This window comes from Erigeron canadensis, chromosome 8 (genome assembly GCF_010389155.1).
Source record: "Erigeron canadensis isolate Cc75 chromosome 8, C_canadensis_v1, whole genome shotgun sequence".
Taxonomy (NCBI): Eukaryota; Viridiplantae; Streptophyta; class Magnoliopsida; order Asterales; family Asteraceae; genus Erigeron; species Erigeron canadensis.
The window spans coordinates 23,601,177-23,623,067 of record NC_057768.1 but is presented as its reverse complement, the minus strand read 5'-3'; the positions used below and the strand labels follow the sequence as shown (position 1 = coordinate 23,623,067).

General features: G+C 34.3%; 2 protein-coding genes across 3 annotated transcripts; one reads left to right on the top strand and one right to left on the bottom strand.

Annotated features, from left to right (window-relative positions):
* The first annotated feature begins 13,774 nt into the window (after nucleotides 1-13,774).
* LOC122579824 (COBRA-like protein 7) lies at nucleotides 13,775-16,088 on the top strand. The gene is made up of 2 exons (XM_043752058.1): nucleotides 13,775-14,327; nucleotides 14,471-16,088. Exons 1-2 carry the CDS (start codon nucleotides 13,781-13,783, stop codon nucleotides 15,892-15,894), a joined length of 1,971 nt encoding a protein of 656 aa, XP_043607993.1. The 5' UTR covers nucleotides 13,775-13,780; the 3' UTR covers nucleotides 15,895-16,088.
* Nucleotides 16,089-16,617: 529 nt separating this feature from the next.
* On the bottom strand, nucleotides 16,618-21,541 carry LOC122579093 (two-component response regulator ARR1-like). Of its 2 annotated transcripts, XM_043751193.1 has the most exons (7): nucleotides 21,196-21,541; nucleotides 20,350-20,502; nucleotides 19,208-19,591; nucleotides 19,028-19,104; nucleotides 17,495-18,442; nucleotides 16,978-17,063; nucleotides 16,618-16,879 (listed from the first exon to the last, which is right to left on the bottom strand). In XM_043751193.1, the coding sequence occupies exons 1-6, from the start codon at nucleotides 21,368-21,370 to the stop codon at nucleotides 16,983-16,985; spliced, it is 1,818 nt and encodes a 605-aa protein (XP_043607128.1). In that variant the 5' UTR covers nucleotides 21,371-21,541; the 3' UTR covers nucleotides 16,618-16,879; nucleotides 16,978-16,982. The 2 variants fall into 2 exon arrangements, with proteins under 2 accessions (XP_043607128.1, XP_043607126.1); XM_043751191.1 differs by having other exon boundaries at nucleotides 16,618-17,063.
* Nucleotides 21,542-21,891: the final 350 nt, after the last annotated feature.

Sequence of the window (21,891 nt, the reverse complement as noted above, 5' to 3'; positions counted from 1 at the left end):
GGCTAGCTAGCTAGATGTAGATGTAATAGTAAGTCCAATATGCTTGTTTCTTTACAAGGTCTAGTAAAGTAATTTGTAACTTATGTACTACAAAATGTACTCTTATTATAAAGAAACAAAACACTTCTGATGTGTGGGGTTGAATTATGCAAATTGTTTCATGTAAAATCAAAATGATAAATTTTTTGTGTCAGTTTCAAAAAGCATTTAATTTTAACCAAATACTATATTAAAAGTAAAAAAAATTATAAGAGAAGGTATATATTTTATGGATTATATATATTAGAAAGTTAGTTTTTTCTCAAACGGTTTCATCAGTTCTCGTCATTAATTAGCGAACAGATGTCAGTTTAAAAACGTTGATATGACATTGATGAGAGACGAGCGCGAAGCGCCTAATCTCTATTTGACCTCTAAAGTTGGTTAATTTTGTTAGTGTGAAGAAAGGAAATTAGCTGCTAATTAAGTGGAAAAACATCACAAAGCGAGGACTCCATTACTAAATTGTACTCCCTTCGTTTTATTTTATTTGTTTACTGTTGACTTTTAAACTCCTTTTGCTTCAATTTTGACCGTTTAAATTTTTGTTTGTATTATATAATACTTGATGAAAGTTATTTCATTGAAAAGTTCGTTTAAAATCAAATTTATTTATGTATTTTATATCAAGTGTTATAAAATATAAACAAAAGTATTTACGGTCAAAGTTCAAGTAAAAAGACTTTGAAAATCAAAATGAACAACTAAAATGAAATAGAGGGAATACGTTTGAATATATCTAAACATGACATGGAATATAGTTATACACTTTTAAGCATTGTGTGGTTCAAAATTAATTTGATGCCTAAATTAAGTACATTTTATATGAGTTGTCCCATAAATAGGTATGTTGGGTTTAACAACTATGTATCATCATTATTAAGTGTAATTCGTGTCCCGATCAAGGAATATTCAGTTTCCCGACCAGGACTATCTGTAGCAACGTCATTGCTAACAGTCCCTAACACGTGTGCCACGTACGCTTGACACACGCGCCGTGAGGACCCATTTTGCAGGGTATTTGCAGCGACGTCGCTGCTAATACTCTGCCACGCCGCTGCTAATACTCTGCCACGCCATAATTCCACCAACCAACCGCCTTAATTGCCCAGTTGATCATTCTTCATGTGAATCGAACACCTGAAATAGTAAAGTATGCTGGAAACAAAGAAAACTCATTATTAAACTTTATTTTCCATTTAAATGTTCATGTCATCATTTAATTATACCTCCTCGGTGTAGAAATCGTTACGTTGTAGTCAAATTCAGGAGCCACCTCCCGGTCTCAAATTTATCATCAGAATTTTCTAATTGAAGCTCATAAATTTGATCACCCATATCTCCCCACATAGTCTCAAAAGAATCCATCTGAAACATATATACATATATGTAAATATCAATAATATTGATAAACATATATATACCTACTATATGTAAATATCTATAGTATAAGTACGTATGAATACGAACCTGATCGAATGAAGAAGCAGAATTAACAAAGGAGGAAAGCGATGGTTGTATATGCGAATGAACAAATAAGGAAAGCGAAAGAGAGCGATGGTTATGCGTATGAATGAATGAACGAATTCGTAAATCATATAACGAAACCGTACATTGTTGATTTTACCGTTATGTCTTTATTAGACTATTAGCAGCGACGTCGCTGCAAATAATCGAGTACAAACAAAGTTACACAGTGCCGTTTTGTCCTACTAGACTATTTGCAGCGACGTCGCTGCTAATAGCCGAATAAAGACAAAACGACCCTCTTGACTGTCAAAGTCAACAGTGTACGGATAACGTACTAGACTATTAGCAGCGACGTCGCTGCTAATAGTTTGGTAGGATTACCAACACAAGGGTTGGCCAACATGGCGCCTTATTAAATCACTTCTACCTTATTTTGTACTTGTGAGATTTCTAAAAAAATTCCGGTTGAAGAGAAGTTTTTACAAGAATACACGAGTATCTGCATTACACGAGTATGTATATCTGATGAGCGTCCATTTTGTGATAAAAACCCTTATCGAAAGGCTTCATTTCAATGCTTAAATGAGTTAATATTCCAGAATTATTGGTACTTAATGGAATCGTATGTTTACACAGGTTCATGGAAGATGCGAGAGAGGGTAAATGACATCAAGTAACTCAAGAAAGAAGCCTATGAAGTTACAAGACACAAGGAAGTGATTCGGGCGCCGAACGAAGAAGTACGAGTACAAACAGCAACAACCAGCGCCGCTGGCAGCCATGCTAGCGCCGCTGGCAGCCATGCTAGCGCCGCTGGCAGCCATGCCAGCGCCGCTGGAGAAGACCCAGCGTCGCTGGCCCAGAAAAGCCCACAGTCAGCGCCGCTGGTCGGGCCTGATCAGCAACCGACTTAAATCACTATTTAAGTCGAACTAACCCTTAAAACCCTAAGAGATAGTCGATTCAGCAACCCTAGCAGCCCAGTAACAACCCTAGATCGATTTACAGATTTCCAAGAAGGTTTTGGAGTTTCTAACACCTTCCGATCTTCATCTTTGGTCTAGATCTTTTCTTTATATTTACTTTACTTTATCAACAATGTCTTTCATCTTTTCAGACTTTGTTATTCCTTTAATAATGCTAGGCTAGTAGGCTGAATACTTGTTTGGATCGATGTGATCATGTAGACGTTTATTGTTTTACTTTGTTTGTTTAGATTCTGTTGGAGTGTGTTTTATTGTTTATCGTAGATCCATGTTTATTAGTAATTCATGATATTATAGGTTCTATATTTGCATGTATTAGTTTAATCCTGATGATCGATCTATAATCATACACTAGGACTAATGCATAAGGCTGAAAAACACTAGTCGGTCTATAACTAGATGTAAAAGGGGATTCACTTGTAACCGATGGATCCAGAACCATAGTAACTAGGATGAATTGAACATGAAGCTTAACAATGTCAGACGCGATCCAGTGACTTGTAACCGAGCTGTGGTCACCGGAGAGAATTATTATCTGGTCATGGCTTAAGAGTCGGGTAACTAAAAGATGAACTAGTAGCACAAACTTTAGGCCATTAATGCTTAAACAATGAATCTAGCGAGAATTTGTTTATAGGTTAGTGTGAGTCTAGCGACAACACTAGAAATTAGGCAAGTGAATCTAACGAGAATCTGAGCCGTGATTAAGTTTCTAACAGTCTAACAAACAAGTAGAATACTATTTGGTCGTACCATGAGATCGGAGATGCCAAACAAGTATTTTAATTTAATTACTGTTATTTGCTTTTTCAATATTTTACGTTGTGTCTTCTGACGCAGTCTACCCCGGTATACCGAATAGTTACTGTTAGGTAGTAGTTTATTAGGAGTTAGTGACAAACCCCCAAAACAAACTAGAATTACACATATTATTAGATTAGGTAGTGCAAGCGTCCCTGCGAACGGTCCTGTAATTTAGCACTAGATTATACTACACAGATCGGGTTCTCTGCTCATAAGTGTGTTAGTTTTAGGATAATTTACTTGTACAACATTATAAATTTAAAAGCTAAAATCAATAATAAAAACGCACATCAATATCCTTTGAAATGTTTTATACATACCCGCAATTAATTTTGATTCATTTGTCATGCATTCTCATTTATTGTATTGTGCTCAGTATTGCTCACAATAGGAGTACTCGTATTTTGTTCAGTAGATGAATTCCCCAATTTACACGTAACTTTTATTTTTCAGTTGATAACTTATGAACGGTCCTGTAATTTACCACTAGACTATACTACACTACTACACAGATCGGGTTCTCTGCTCATAAATGTGTTAGTTTTAGGATAATTTACTTGTACAACATTATAAATTTAAAAGCTAAAATCAATAATAAAAACGCACATCAATATCATTTGAAATGTTTTATACACTCCCGCAATTAATTTTGATTCGTTTGTCATGCATTCTCATTTATTGTATTGTGCTGAGTACTGCTCACAATAGGAGTACTCGTATTTTGTTCAGTGGATGAATTCCCCAATTTACATGTAACTTTTATTTTTCGGTTGATAACTTATCAACTGAGTATTAATAAAACTTTTGTTGTTAAAAAGATCGAGCAAAAGCTACTTATGAGTCTGACTTCCATCATATGTTCGATGACACAATTGACATTACATACACAGATCAAACATATACACACTTGACATATACATATTCATACATATTATAGAGGTCAAGAATGCAAAAGGAAAATGAAACGTACCTAGGTTCCACCTATATGCTCCACCATTGACAGCGCTCAAGCATGTCTCCAACACGTGCACACTAGGCACCAATGTGCTCCTCACCGTGCACGGCGTCTGAAAGTACGTGTTGGAGATGGCCTAAGGTTATCTCAAACACTCGTCCTGTTTTGTCCAGAGATATGTCTCTAAACAAGGATATATTCAAATAAATTAAATTAAGTATATCTTTGAATAAAGAAACAAAGGATGTAATTTTGAGTTTAGTATTCTTATGTTTTTCTGAGAATAGTTAAGGATGTTTACATAGTTGATCTTTATTCTCTTAGGAGATTTTGAGAAAAGTAAGTGCGTTTTCAAAAGTTTTAAATAAAATTAAAGATTTTAATGTTATGTGTACAAATATATGTAGTGACTATTTTGCCCTTATCTTGTTTCCCAAGTTTATGTACATTATATATAAAGTGTTATAACCTTAATCTCATTGATGTAATAAAATAATCTCTTTTCTTCATATTCTTTCTTTACAACACGTCAACATGTTATCACTCGATTTATATGAACTTTTAAAGATATGATGTTGCAATTGATTAGATATTATTCTTTTTCTTTTTCTAGAATCAGAGACAATCTAATACTCCCTCCGTCCCATATTAAATGTCCAATTTTGACTTGTCAAGTCTTCTGTTTAAAAGTTTGACCGTGAAAATATTTGTCTATATTATACAACACTTCATATAAAATATATGAATGGATTGAGTTTTCAATGTATTTTTCATTGATATAATTTTCGTAAACTATTATATAACACAAAAAAAAGATATTTATGATCAAAGTTACAAGCAGAAGATTTGGCAAGTCAAAATTAAACATTTGATATGAGACGGAAGGAGTATTGGAAATAGAACTATAGGGAGCCCGAATAGAATTTCCCCACTTCTACCTCAATTTGCAGTTGTCCAGATTATTTCCAATTGGACTTGTTTGTGCCTTGCCTCTTTTGTCATGTTCATTGGATGTCGCAAATTTTGAAAGGCACTGAGGGAAAACCGTTTTGTCTTTGCGCAACACTTTTTACTGCTACAATGCTTTTTAGCAATACTCAATAAGTTCATAACTTCTATCTTTGATGGAAATTTATAATAGGTATCGATAAAGTCACATTATATTTTTGTTATCAATAACAATTTATGTTTTAAATAGTTATATATATTATGCAATAACCTCTTTGTATTTGTTATAAATGATAAAAATATGTAGTGAGATTATCAATACTTTAATATAAAAACTTCCTAACTATAGTTGAACCTTATAATAGGTAAAGGAAATTAATAGTGTGAAGCACAAAGAAAAAAAAAATTAAATCATAAAACAACTTGCTTCACTTAAAATTAGTCCCTACGTTCTTGATTAATACTTTGCCAAACTATAACTTTGATGTTTTAATACTTTTTATTAAGTCCCACACTACTTAATTATTTCAATCTTCAAGTTAGATCGAATGGTTTTACACCACTACTTTACAAGATTCATATTCTATTTCTATATAAACTTATTTACTCGTATCTATTAAAGAATTACATAACTTATAACAACTTCCAAGAATGCTCTTTCACCACTATTAGATCATTCGTAAGGCCTAGGTGAAGTAGAAGGTGAAATGGCTATATAGGTAGGTGAATTATTAAGATAGGTTTGTGAAATGCTTAGGTGAAGTAAGCTAGGTGAAATGGTTCACCTAGGTGAAAAGAAAATTGGTGGGTCTAGTTTCTTTTGTTTTATTATTTGTTCTATTTTGATTGGTTGTATTGTAAGATATAGTGGGGTATAGTGAGATATTAAACTTGAAGGTGAAAGGTTAAGGGAAAAAAAGAAGGTGATGGTGATTAGAAGGTGATGTTGATGTGGCAAAAAAAAATATAAGTGAATGGTTAACAATGGTCTTAGGGGCAAAGGTGCGACATATTCAATCGTCTTTTCTCTTTGGCTTTATTGTACCATATCCATCGGCAAATATCGGCTCTTTGTATCGGTAAGGGTGATTGGCTATATTTGGCCAATGAATGTGAACGTTGGGACATGTCCATGTAGTTAAGAGTGACCGTTTTTTTTTGGAATATTTGGAACGTTGGAGTGTGCATTTTTTTTTTCTTTTCTCTTTTTTCAACTTCTATATAAGCCACCATCAACAAATATACTAAATATTCATCAAACAAACTACATACAACATACAAATATAAACCATCAACATTGAAGCCATGACAAACTATAGGCCACCTATGATTGTCTTCGAGGTTAAAAACGCGATGCAGGCCCCACATGTTTGACGATGACAAACATAAAACTATCGTTAGGTCTCTAATTGACGACATACAAGCTCAAAAGACTGCTCACCTTGTCGAAATTCACGAACGTCGAGCGCATCATAACGAGCTCGACGTCCAGTACGTTACATACCTGCAACCGAAGGTCGCCTGGTTGGACCAAACACTTCAGTAGCTTACTGCCACTGAAGTCACATTAACGAGGACACTTGAACACGCTTTATTTTGGCAAGGTAGCGTCGGCGAAGTAGATCCGGGAAAAAAATACGCAACTCCCTCTGGCGAGAAGACGAGCTCCCTGAATACTATGAATACATCCACCGCAATGACGGTGACAGTGACGTGGAGTCTGACGATTCGCAGTTTGGTTAGCCCTAACTTGTAATTTTAGTTTTAGAATAATGTTTTAATTTTTTAAGTATGTAATGTTTTATATTATTTTTAGTAAATGTAATGTTTAGTTATTTAATGTTTAATAATAAAATTGTTTTAAAAAAATTGGTAACTTTTGTCTCTATTTACCATTACACCATCACTTTTGGCTAATTGTTTTTAAAAAGTTGGTTACTTTTTGATTAAAGAAAAACGTGACACATTCTTATTGGCCGCTAAAACTTGTCAAAGCCCCTTATGTATCTGGCTGGAAACACATAAAGAGGAACAAAATGGATGAATGTCATTATTAATTACTCGTATTTTTAATCACATCTAGTTATAATTTTTCTGATTGATATGTTTTAGGTACGTACGAGTGACAGTTTCTGGACAAGGAGTAAAAAGACAACCGTATAAAATTTGCGAAAGTAAAAAATACATCAAGTTTTTATATGCAAAAACGTGCCAAATTGTTACATGGTTGAGGAGTGCATGTCATGAGGAATGGAAACAATATAATTAGGCACTTTATTACGAGTATTATATATACAACCTAACTTCCTTTTTGCCAAAGAAATATTTTATGAATGTTAAGAACAATTAATGCTGCTGTTTGCGCCCACCTTACAGCCCATGACATGCAGATCACCCCTGAAAAACCAAACAAATTAAGATTACCTGCATTATATTCTAAAGCTTAAATATGAGAAATGACAAATCTACACCAAGATTGATCCATTTATAATGGTACAGTATAATATATAGAATTGTTATAAATGGGTAAAAAATATTGTAAATATATCATTGCCCCTTAAATATAGGTACTAATCTTGCAAAAATAGTATCATGAGATTTTAACCGTACGTACTATAATAATATTTAGACTGAATTCAACTGTCTGTGATCCGGTTGACTTCCGCGACGACTCCCCGACCAACCGATGTGCCAGAACCAATCTGTAGTTTAATTTTTATTGAATCACATTCACAATAAAATTATAGACATTATATATGAAGGGTAAATTAATCAAACGTTATCAGCGCCGCGCGCACAACAAACATACATCAAATCGGAAACTTGTTTTGAGCCATGCATGAACAAATTAAAAAACGTCAGGGATACCGGCCCACGCACGTATGCATTCGATCAAACAAATTAAATTATTCAAATTTCTTGACATACATAGATAGATACATAAACTACATACAAATCAAATGGTTCATGAATCATAGATAGATACGACCACCTCGTCCCCCATGTGAGGTGGTCAAATGTACCACCAACACCATATATTACCAAATTCATGCGGCTCTAAAACATGAGTAGTTATTGTTTTCGTCGACAATTCTAATGACGGCACGTCGGCACTTCACCCCCTTTTGGTAATTTTTTCCAGCTTATTATTATTATCAATCCTAAGACCCTCGACGCGGATGCCCTCGATTATTATAGGTCTGCCCTCCATCCGGCCTATATATATACTATTTGATTGAGTAGTGAAATTAATCGTACGTGTTGTTTTTATTAGTGATGTGTATTCGATCGATTATATGATATTTGCTACGGATGATGAGTCGATCGATGGTATTTGCTAGTAATAATAGTTTCAGCTTATATTTATAGAAGATATATGTATTGATTCAGTTAAAATTAAAAAGACACATAATTTGCAATACCAATCCTACTGATTTTCGAATACTAAAAGACGGGTCCATACTTTCTTTTTATTATCATTGAGGATCGATGGTATTTGCTGATATTAGTCCGCCTGATTTGTGTACTAAAAAATCATAATAATTTATTCATTATCATTATTTTACGCTGATACATGATCGGTTCTAAAAACCTTTGTTTCACGGGTCGCTTTCAATCAAGGTACAACACTGATTAATGGCATGCTATCATAATTAGTATCATGATGAGAAAAATGAAATTAATATAATGTTAAAATGAGTTAGTTTATAACTAGACAAACTTTACTATCGAATTTAAAATCAAAATTAGATATAAACTAATACTACAAATGTCTTTACATAAAGTTAAAAAAAAACATAGAATTTTAACCAATTGATCATATAAATCAACGGGTATCGTCAACATGTGACAACATTGGCCCAAAGATGAAGGCTGTAATCAAATGTTCAAATCTTATCAAAGGCTAGCGGAAAACTATATCTTATAATCCATGTGTGAGGATAATGATTCACTAGACATGAGTTCTATGCGGTATGCCATTTGGGTTACATTGACAGTACATGAGACATGTTCTCACCAATTAAGCATTTTTAACATAGAATTTTATGATTTTGTGTTTCTATAAGTAATTACTAAAACTTAAAATCTTTGTATTAGATGATACTTTGAGTTTCAAGATAACCATATTTGTTTGATGAAAATGATTAAAATTTGAATATAAAATGACTTATCATCAAGTGATATAACTATATTAGACATTATTTATAATCTTATCACATCGTTTAATGTTTATATGAATATACACATAATTTATAGAAGTAATAAATATAAATTCTTAAAGAAATATTAAAAAAAACAAAAAAATAACCTTACATAAAATACCAAATCATCATATCTATATCTTTTTTTGAAAGTTAAATTTGTTTGAAACTTCGTGTCGTGTTTCGACAACGGGTGGTTAATATACGTTGTTTTAATCGGGTCCGTGTTAAATAGTTCATCAAAGTATATCTATCTTTCGAGAAAAAGATTGTATACTCTATTAAAACAAAACCATGTGAATAGTAACTCGAAATGGTATGATCCCTCCGTCACCCCAGAATGAAAGGGGTGATCTCGTAGTTCTTGGTCTGTGAAGATGCGTTGTTAGGTGCTCCATTTTATTTTTATCTGGCATTAATTTGGAACCACGCGCATCTAACGCACCTTTTACTAAGATGCATGGTGAGTTGCTATTCGTTCATATCACATTTCATACCACTATTCGGAATACATCGTATTTCTTTTGGCTTTTTTAATATGGTTGGTTATTTTCATTTTTCTTTTCTTTTGAGTAATCTAACCTTTTTATGGTCACCCGTACATTCGGATTTTGCCACATCATACTCCTTTCGGATTTTTTTACCACTGGTTATTTGTTGTGTTTTTTCACACTTTTTTTTTCTTTCGAGTAATCTAACTTTTTTCGTGATCACACCCCGTACCACTATTTGCATTTTGTCATTTCACAACCCGTTCGGGTTCTATTACGAGATACTTCCGGGAATCTTCCACACATTTAAAAAAATCGATGATGACAATTCGTCCATGTCATACTCCATATTACCATTTGAATTTTGCCACATCGTATACCGTGCAGTTTTTCTACTACGGTTCACTTCTTGATTTTTAATCGCACTTTTTTTCTTTTGGATCATTCAATCTTTTTGTGTCACATCCCGTACCACTATTCACATCACGTTTGAATTATCAACTAATATATTTTTAATTTACCACATTGCATCTAGTTCAAATTTACTATTACGGCTTATTTTTTTAATTTCTTGCACACTTTTAGACAAACATATTTATGATAGAATGATTTTTAGTTAAGAGGTTGAGGTTCAACGCAAATACAATCAATTAACATAACCGTCTCTACAACACAATTGAGGCCTCGCAACGCAGGGTCTAAAATTTACTATTTAACAACTATAATGGATGATATATATTATCGAGACCTAAAATAATATACCTAGAAGATGAGAATCAAAGATACATATGTACCCTTTTTATTTTCTTTTGTTACTTAATTGTTATTAGATAAAAATAATTAGATATGCGGTTAAAATTTGTTCTTATCATCTCTTAAGATATAAACATTCTTATATTATTACATCTTATATAATTACATTTGTTGTATTTTAAAATAAGATATATCTATGATTAAAAGGAAACAAGGTATCAGCTCAAATAGATTTTGAATATTTTGTTTTGAACCATAAATTGATGCCCTAACTAATGGGCTTACTTTATACATTTACCGGGTATTGATTTTTTTTATTTCTTTTTTTTTTAAAACAGCAGTGGTGATTGGACTCAGTGGTATGCATCTTCATCGTCCGATAGATATTGACCACATCACCAGCACAGTCAATTCGAGGGCATGACTGGCGGTGAAAGTTCCACTACCGTTCTAGAGGAAACCATCTAAATGCTAGAAAAACCCCCCATACCTCACCTCATTGGCAAGGACTTCCCAATATGTCTTTCAAAGGTTTTGAACCCATAACCAACATTTAACTGAAAGACATAAAGGCATTACCGGTTTACCCTTGTATTGGTGTTCATTTGTATATGAAAGAGTCGCTTTATATCGTCTATATAAAAGTTCACTTATGTTATTTAATGGTTTATACATCCAACCACTGTACATTTTTAAGATTAACACACCAATTAACCTTTGTGTTGCATGATTTTGAAGTTATTTCTTAATTTTCTCTTTCGTTACTTTGATTATCGAATAATCGTGAGAGTAACACATGATGTTTAAACTATCCATTTCTTTGTTTTTTTCAGGGCACATGATGTTTAAACTATCCATTTCTTTGTTTTTTTCAGGGCCGGTCCTGAGTTATCTAATGTTCAGGGCATGATAGCCAGAATATGCCCATACAAAAATAAAACCAAAATGGGTCGATAATCAAACCGAGTTATAATTACAAACATTAATTAGATAGTCATATTATGTTGATATATTACTATATCTTACAAAATTTCAAACTCTAAAATAATTTAGACACCTTTTTTTAATCCGTTATTCGTTTTTTATTTGAAATATCTTACCGGAGTTCTATAATTTTAAGGGTTTTCACAAATTAAGTTTAATGGAATTTTACATGCATGGAGTATGATTTTTTAATAAATATAATTTTTATTGTGATTTGTATGTGTATGTAATTATTTTGAAAGTGTGAATATAAAGTTAATTAAATCTTAAAATAATTTTATATAGTTAATTAGAAAATTTAGGATCTGAGCAGTATTATATTTACAATGTGTAAAAGTGATGCTTCGATTTTATTTTATGATTATCACTAAGGCACCTAGTTTATGCTTTATTATAAAAAAAAATAAAAATAAAGATGACAACATATTTAAGTTCATTTAAGAACACACTGAAACATATAACATTGTGTGTTTAAAATGGAAAAGCTTTTTAGTTTGAAAGGTTAGATTTAACAAATTCAAAAGTATAGGGTTTTAATGAAAAAATGAAATAAAAAAAAAGCATCATGTTGCTTTGTCTAGTTGTCTTCCTCAGTTCTTCACGCCTGCAATACGTTTCCGCCATTAAAACTCATAGACTTTTTTTTTCTGCTTCAATATTAGCCTTTAAACTATGTTTAAATGAACAATTTATATCAAGGCTTTGATGCCTAAAAAACCTAATATTACATAACTTCGACTGAAAAGATTTTGTTGTCCTCAAGATTTTCGATTTTTTATGCTACGGGCTGTCGCCCTTTTCGCCCGGCATTAGAGCCGGCCCTGGTTTTTTTCCCCAAACAAAAAAAGTTTTTTCCATAGTATTTCTCAACCAATCTTACAGTCGCGTCAAGATTTCACATTGTTGTACTCGAAATGTCGAACTAGGCATTTGTACATCTTAAAATATGTTTACCATTTTTTTTCATCAATATTGGTTAATATCTTGATCACAGATATATATATATCAGCTTTGGATAGATGGACAGAACGACAAAAAACCGGTGTTAAACACCGGTCCTCTTTTCTATTCAAGGTGCAAACTATTATTTCACAAAGAAAGCCGGTGTTACAAACACCGGTCCTCTTTCTTATTCAAGATACACACGATTAATTAATTTGAATGTTTCGACAAATGTTTTTCTGAGCTTGACACGTACTGCAAGACTGGTCACTAAGACACCGGTCTTGGTTGCAAAGGAAGAAAAACGGTGACTATGACAACGGCTTTGGCATAGAGAGAAATGGAGAAGAAGACCGGTGTCTTGAACACCGGCTTAGATAAACACATAAGTAAAAACCGGTGTTGGAAACACCAACTTTGTCAAGAAAAAGCAAAACCGGTGTCTTCAACACCGTTTTTCATAGCTTTGCAAAATTCTAAATCAAAGTTCGTAGTTGCACCAACTCCTTCGAAAAATTTCGCATCCGTACAAAACGCACCTGGAAAAAAAATGTATCGATGTATATATGGCGTTATGGATGGATCTATAGATACAGTATATTGTCGTGAAAGATAAAAATAATTCTTGATTATTGTAACAATTATTGAATCCAGAATAGAGGATTAGAGGAATTATAAATCTGAGGGAAAAAAAAATGAAAATAAAGGAAAGTATGTTTTGTAGTGTACTCCTCTACTAGTATCAAACATATGAAAAACACCCATTTAGTAAATATTTTTTTTTAGAGAAAACACTAGTTTGGTAAATACTTTCATAATTACACTATTTTGGTAATTATTTTTATAAAAAACACCATTTTAGCTAATAATTCAAGAACGAACTATTTGGTATACTAAACAAGATTTCACATCGTTAAATTTACTACAGTTTCTTTAGTACAAAATCTTTTGGAGCTTATGAGTTAGACCATCTTTAATAATGTCAAGCATAATAACTACAAGAAAAACAAACAAATCAAATACTCGTAATAATAATCAAATACCATTAGTCCATTACAAGCCTAGCTACAACTCATTGACTTCCAAATCGTGAGAATCACTATCAACTTTATTCAAACTAGCATTATATTTTATTCCTTCTCTTTATTTATAACAACACACAAACGCACTTTCAATTCTGTGACAAACATTCAAATTTCAAACAACATGTCTTCCACCTTCTTACATTTCCTTTTCCTTTTCTTCACAATCATCACTGCCCAAACACCACCACCATCACTACCACCAGCACCACCACCAGCGCCATCCTCCGACGCCTGCAACGGCATTTTCTTATCTTACACATACATTTCGGGTTCCAAAATCCCACCTGAACTAACATCCGACCCTGCCCAACAACCGTACAAGTTCAAATCAACGCTAAAAGTACTTAACAATGCGGCCGAGGAACTTAAGTCATGGAGGGTATTTGTGGGGTTTCAAAATGATGAGTATTTGGTTTCGGCTTCTAATGCTGTTATTGCTGATGGGTCTGCTACTCTTCCTGGCCCGGTTGGGAATGGGACCATTTTTGCTGGCTTTCCTAATGCTGATTTGAAAACTGCTATTGAGACTGCTGGTGATTTAAACCAAATGTCGGTCCGAGTTGGGTTCGTTGGTACGCAATTTGGCGTTGGGTCACCCGATATTCCTATGCCTGATGATCTTTTTCTTGTTAATGATGGCTTTGTTTGTCCTACACCTACTATGCAAGGTAATATATGTATTTTTTTTTTAACATAAGGTAATATATGTATTACACTTCCATATTTATGTGCTTGATTAACATATTTGAATGCGAGTTTTAAAACTGATTATATAATGAGCTAACATATTTCGGGCTTATTGATCTTCCAGGGAGTAGAGTGATGGAGGTTTGCTGTACAAAAAATCCAGACGCAATAACAAATATAACCGTTCCAGAAGAGTTCCTGCCACGTCAGGAAGGCGACCTCACGATAATGTATGATGTCATCCGAACCTATGAATCTAATTACTGGGCTGCAGTCACCATAGAGAACCACAGTCCTCTAGGCCGGCTTGATAACTGGAATCTAACATGGGACTGGATGCGTGATGAGTTCATTGGCGATATCAAAGGCGCGTACCCCTTCACTCGTGACTCGTCAGGTTGCATATTCGGCCCACAGGGTTCATTTTATCAAAACATGGACTTTTCTACTGTTTTGAACTGTGAAAGACGGCCAACTTTGATTGATTTGCCTCTTGAGATGACCAACAACACCCAAATAGGTAACATACCGTTTTGTTGCCGGAATGGTACGATCTTGCCGCCAACTATTGACCCGAGCAAGTCAAAGTCGGCGTTTCAGATACAAGTCTACAAGATGCCACCAGATATTAACCGATCAGAACTCATCCCACCACAAAACTTTAAGATAAGTGGTCGGTTGAACCCGGATTATACATGTGGTCCACCAGTTCGGGTCAGCCCGAGTCAGTTCCCAGACCCTAGTGGTCTACCTGGTGCAACTGCAGTATCAAGCTGGCAAGTGGTGTGTAATATAACACAAGCTAAGGATTCAACTCCTAAATGTTGTGTGTCGTTCTCGGCCTACTACAACGAGTCGATCATACCGTGCCCGACTTGTGCGTGTGGGTGCAAGGGTAAAAGTCCCGGGGCATGTAGTGCAACTTCACCAGCATTGTTTCTTCCATCTCAGGCTCTTTTGGTCCCATTTGATAACCGAACCACACTTGCTACTGCTTGGGCTCACATCAAACACCGACCCGTACCAAACCCAATACCCTGTTCAGACCACTGTGGGGTTAGTATCAACTGGCACTTGCTTACGGACTATCGAGGTGGATGGTCTTCTAGACTTACTGTTTTCAACTGGGAGGATGCTGCTTTTGTTGATTGGTTTGTTGCAGTTCAAAATGACAAATTTACATCTGGGTTCGAGAAAGTGTATTCATTTAATGGCACGACTCTTGAGGTAAACGGGAAAAATAACACGATTTTAATGCAGGGTTTACCTGGACTGAACTATTTAGTTGGGGAAGTAGATGGGGCTAACCCGCAAAAAGACCCACGCATACCAGGTAAACAACAATCGGTTATATCTTTCACAAAGAAAAATACACCACACATAAATGTAGCTAATGGCGACGGGTTTCCAACTAAAGTATTCTTTAATGGGGAAGAATGTGCACTTCCTGGAATACTTCCGACAAATGGTTCTAACCGTAGCAAGTCCATGGGGGTTCTGTCGATAATTCTAACTATCATCGTCCAGATGTTAATGCACCATTGGTAGCCATGGATGAAGAGTGATGTTGATTACTTATCATTTTGTAGATTTACTGATTCATTTTGTTGTTTTTTTATACAGTATATTGATTGATAGTTTCTTATGGTTCAGGAGGTTTATGTACTTTGAATTAAGTTTTTTCTTTTCTTTTTCTCGTGTTCATATGAATATTTGAAATGTAGAACTTTCGCTTGACAATGTGTTCCGGATTTGGTCCCAGCAATAACCACTTAGGATAAACTTCATATAACTTAATCATACTTATAAAGATCCTTTAGGCAGTCATTCCAAAAGCCATTAAACAAAACTCTACTATCGTTTTAAGACATCTAACAGAAAACATCATGTTCAGTACTATCGGGCCTAGGTTCATATAACACGAGCATCTTGTCAATCTTATATTTACCATTCAACCTGATTCTATCGATGAAAACCCTTTTCCGCTAACAAACTTAGTTAAACTGTGGATCAGGGTTTTCAATCATCTAGAAGTTCTAACTTTTGTGTTGGCTGAGTTTAGATATCCATTTTTTTAGGGGCAAGGATCCCTAAATAACTTGTAATCCAAACTTACCCATTTCCCCATAATCAAGTCATTCGAGTAACTTTCTTTATAACCCAGCTTATATCAAATTTATTCGTTTGATCATTTGCCTAAATTAGTGTTCAAACCGACGAGTTTCTACATAAATTGTGTTGAAACATTACATCCAAAAAGAATCATTAAGATAATCTCAAGGTCTAATAACATATATATATAAACCAAATCCAGAAATCTAATAGCAACGAAGAAGATTCTAAGAGTGAAAAACAAGAGTGTCGTGCTAAAACTAAAAACAACCCTTCAAATGTCTGAAGATACTCAAAAATCTGATTCACAAAGTTTAACCACCCCCGCTCTTATAAGTTTTCATAATCGACCTAAATCATTTGATTTGATGCAGATATACCTTTGGATATCGCCCTTTTGAATTGTTATCATCATCCATCACTGAAAATAAGCTATAAACCTTCACGAATTCTGTTGGAAGTAAACTATATATATCCAAGATTGCACGATGTCCAAAAGTTTAAGCAAAACGTACAAACCCTCCTTATGCAGGGAGATTATCCACAGAATGCCAATCAAACCCAAATACATTTTCTGGCTGTAGAATGGCTTCTTGCTGCCGTCTCTGTTGAATAACAGGAAATACATAATCTATAAATTTAGTATATTGTACCTTCTAGAAAAGTCTAGCTATGTCAATTCAAGAACAAAAACAAGTCGTAATTTCAACATATCTACTAAAAATAGGTCAGCTTGGTTGTATATACGGAACGCAGAACGCTAAAATGGGTATGAAAAATTAGCTAAAAAAGAAACGGGGATCAATTGATCGAAAGTTGTCCAGACTTTGTTCTTAAAGCATATACCCTTAAAAAAAGTACTATTGTCATAATATAGCTTTTGTAACCAGCATTGATTTTTTAATACAGCAACTTTTTAAGAGCAAATGGACAAAATGTGTTTTAGGTCAACCGGACCCTTTTGATCAGAACTTGCTTTGACCTGTTACCAACCTAGCCGCCAAAACCATTGTCACCTCTAAGAACAATAACAAACCTGTGTAAAAATTGCAGTTAGATCATCTTGACGGTATATTTCAGGATAAAATGATTGACTAGAGGTCACATAGTCAACATTTTCCACCTTAGCCCGTGAGGGAAAATCGGCAACACGGGTCCCAATACGTTCGCCCGTCGAGAAAATTTCCTTAACACCCCCCATATTTTGACCAGAAGTGAAATTATGTTGAAGTACATTCAATCCTTCTTGCATGTTATTTGTATGTTGAGAAGAGTTAAAGGTCATATTCCCACCTTGTAAACCCCAATCTTGCCGTTCGTTATGATTCACATTGTTTGAAAGACCATAACTTGGAACAAACCGCTCTTGTTGGAGGTTGGATGCAGACATAATGGGTGAAGATCCCACATTTCCCCCATGAGGAAAACTAATCCCAATTGACTCCCTTTTGTGACTCATAGGATAATCCATAAGAGGCGAGGCTTGTGACGTTATAGAACCGGGTAGTACGGGCTGTTTCAAGACATGACTTTGACTTTGACCGGTTATTGGAACTAGAACTTGACTATTCATGCATGAGAAAGAACGTTGCAAACCAGCAAGCTGCTTCGGCTCCATAGTTACGGGAATTCCATAAAGTGGATTTGTTTGCTTGCTGGTATTACTAATTTGCCCATTCCAGTTTTGGCTGTGGACGTATCCTAGTTTTGGGTTCTCGAAACTAAACATGTTTTTTTGATCAACTATGGGCACGGAAATAGGAGATTTCAGGTTACCCGACCTGCCAAAAGCCGTGGCTTGGAGAGTTGCAAGACTACAAGCAGGGAGTTGACTGAGTTGACCACTAGCTGCTAGAGCTTGAAGTTCAGGCTCACTAAGTGATGATATTGACCTGTAGCCTCCATCTTGGTTACCCATAAACGGGTTGTTAATCCCACCAGATTGCTGAGACACACTAAGTCTTCTAAGATAGAGACGAAATTTCTGCAATATAGTGGAGGAATTACTCATTAGAGTCTTCTAAAGCATGATATGAAGAAAAGTCATTGACAAAGACATCGAGGTCAAAGTTAGAAAGAAAACGGAAAAAAAAATCAGGAATATTTATAAGGTGTCATAGTGTTGATTTAAAGTAATCATCTATCCACGAGGAAATACCGAAATACAAATAATCCTTTAAAAGGGGTATGGCTTCATCCTGAAAAGCAGGACCAGAAACTGGCAACAAGTCTTTCCCAGAATGCAGGAACTGAAGTTACTTTTTTTTTTATAAGAAAACCCAGCTTGCATGAAACAGACATGGTTAAATGGGCAAGTTGACAACAGGGTCAGATGGCAAATGCTGTACTAGGTCACACTGGTCAAATTGACCCGTCAGCACTTTTGGCCATATTTTAAAATGTTATAGGCAACTATTCTGTTGAATATGATTAGAAACACTACTAAAAAAATGATAATCAAACTTTTAGATAACGCAATTTAAGAGTTGCAAGCATGTGAGTGGAGTTTGGGTGACAATTTACCAATTTGACCCACTTCATCACCTATATAATTTGTAACCAAGTCTACCTGAAGATGGCTGGCGACATTTTCTCGTGTCAGTCCGGGAACATTCATGAGGTCCAAAATCTTCTTTGGGACAGCCTCTGAAAATATTCAAGATTCCAAAAACATTAATGACATATTATTAAATTACAAATTAGTTACCAAAAGTGTTTAGAAATCTGATAAAAGTTATGAATTTCATACTTTCAAATCCAAGCTGATGAACAGCTTTAACAAACTGCTGATGAAGCTCTTGTGTCCAAACAACACGTGGTTTCTTCAATGAAGAAGAATCTTCTCTTTCATCCGCTTCATCATCATCATCATCTTCATCATCTTTCCTCTTCTTTGTGATTTTACCATTTTGTCCTTCATTTGATGAATAGCCAGGATCTCCAGCCTGTTTCTGATATTGGTCACCATCACTAGTTGATGGCTCAACATCCTTCCAACCATGCTTCTTTTTTCGAACCACGTGCTGCCAGATGTTACGCAATGCCTGTATACGCACGGGTTTTATTAAGTAATCGCACGCCCCGTGAGTAACACCCTTCATTACCACACTCTGGCTGTCATCAGCTGACATCACTGATAAATTCAATTGTAAATAGATTAGCTAAATTACCAAAATCTTGATTAAAAACATGCTGCATAAAACCATTTCCTATTTCGAGTAATATGAGAAATAACAGACAACAAAACGAGTGAGGCACATAACGCGTCATAACAGATAATTTTTAGTACCATTGAAGACAGATTGAATTGACCAGACTTTAATTTAATTATAAATCATTAGTAAGTCAAATATGGTCAAAGAAAACTAATTGCTTTTGATAACAATGTAACTTGAAAAAATGATTGAAGAGGTTTTATCTGTTAAAAATAGAATTTGGGGAAAATCATTAATGCATGACGAATCCATAATATTCAAGTATTTGACCATGGAGTACTATAAAAAGTTTCTATCTTGTAAGGATTCTCCACGGTGAGAAAACCTAAAGTTCTATCTTTTTAATATTTAAAATCACCATAACGTTATTTCTTCAAGACATGTATGTGGATACTGAACAGACGACAATCCTTCCTTGTCATTCAAATGGGCGTGTAAGTGGATCCACTGTCACCAAATCAACAATCAACCACGGCTCATATTTACTTCAACTAATCCTAAGATGGTCGGATGGATTACTTGATGGTATTAATCACAAACATACCCTAAGTTTCTTTTTTAGCTTAGATAAACAACATACCACTCCACACCGAAAAACTTGCAATAACAACAAATTCAGGAATTAATGATTAAAACGGTAACAAAAAAGCAAAAATCAAAGAAGGGGTTGACTTACTGATAACGGGAAGGTCCATTTCAAGACCAATGTGTACAAGTAGTTTAAATCCATCCATGTCAGGCATATGAACATCACTAATCACCACATCATATCCATTTCTATTTTCCCTTAATAACGATAAGGCAACTTCAGCTCTCTGGCATTTCGTCACTGCAAAGTGCAAAATTTAGCAATTCTTATTATCATATCGATCACTCCAAATTAATACATAAAACAGAGATCAAATTCGTCAGAAGAAACCTTCCTGCTCAGATTTAAAAAATACGGTTTTCCCAACTCTTATTGTAATTGCATAAGGTTTTTTCGTAATTTCGTTTGTCAAAATTTCCTAATCTACAGCACATTTCGCAGTATGCAAAAAACATGTTTTGTGATACAAAAAACAATCTTTCTGATGCACAAACTAGTTTTTACTATTTACGAGACACAAGCAGGATTTGATTCATTATAAGGGTTTATAATTTTGTTCCATAAAGTGTTTCAAAGATTCTAGTTTCTTGATGAAAATTCGTGATGTGCGTCACATTTTGCTAAAAACATGATGCACAAAACAGTTCTTTTCTGCTATGAAAAAACGTTTTGTGATTCAAAATCCAATCATTCTTATGTGGGTCTTCTCCCCTTGCTCACAAAATTGCATCTTTTTAAACTTTAACTCTAACTCACACACACACTCATACACAATCATAAATCTATGGATATATATATATATATATATAATATATCTATCTGTCTATCCATCTATAAAAAGAAAGAACACGGGTTTTGGGCCCAAATATATCTATCTATCCATCTATATATATCTATATATATAAAGTTAAAATAAACAAGTGTTAGTAGTACCTTCATATTTACACTTTTTTAACATGCCTTCTAAGATCATGAGGCAAGTTCTGTCATCATCAACAACTAAGACACGCAGACCAGCCGGAAACTGATCGGAGACATGGACATCTACGGCGCCGGAGGAGGAAACACTAGGCATTTTGTTGACTAATAATTGACTACCAAGATTCATTGATTTCTCCGAAGAAAAACAACAACAAGAACCTCAAAAAGAAAAACATACACCCATATGATAAAAAGTACTACTACTACAATCAATCCACCTTTTATGAAGTTGGGAAAAGAATAAATAAATAAAGTTTTGACTTTTTAGAAAGTGAGAGAGAAATGGGGGAATTTTACATTAATTATAATAATTTGGGTGGAGATTTGAGATTTATATTTGGACAAGATTGTGTTTGTGTGTCAACTGTCAAAAAGTTTTTGTACGTTTATGTTTTGGTAAATTTATTTATCATTAAGAATTTTCCTTTGTAGATCTTTTTGGATGTCATTTTGGTAAATAACATCTATTGGTAGACTGTGAATCCAAAACTTACAGAGTTATAGATGCTGTCGTATTTATCAAGTACATATCATTTTTACATCATTTTTTTTCTTTTTATAAACAATTGATTTTTATTTAAATTGACTACTTTACTTTTATACATTTTATCAAGTCCATAACAGTGTAAAACACGATATGACTCATTT

What these genes read in the sequence shown, in the direction of transcription:
- LOC122579824 (XM_043752058.1), top strand. Translation starts at nt 13,781, where the DNA reads ATGTCTTCCACCTTCTTACATTTCCTTTTCCTTTTCTTCACAATCATC. An exon ending in TCCTACACCTACTATGCAAG is followed by an intron (nt 14,328 to 14,470) that starts GTAATATATGTA and finishes TTGATCTTCCAG; the next exon opens with GGAGTAGAGTGATGGAGGTT.
- LOC122579093 (XM_043751191.1), bottom strand. Translation starts at nt 21,370, where the DNA reads ATGAATCTTGGTAGTCAATTATTAGTCAACAAAATGCCTAGTGTTTCC. An exon ending in AAAAAAGTGTAAATATGAAG is followed by an intron (nt 20,503 to 21,195) that starts GTACTACTAACA and finishes TGCACTTTGCAG; the next exon opens with TGACGAAATGCCAGAGAGCT. An exon ending in TAACTGCAATTTTTACACAG is followed by an intron (nt 17,064 to 17,494) that starts GTTTGTTATTGT and finishes GTTATTCAACAG; the next exon opens with AGACGGCAGCAAGAAGCCAT.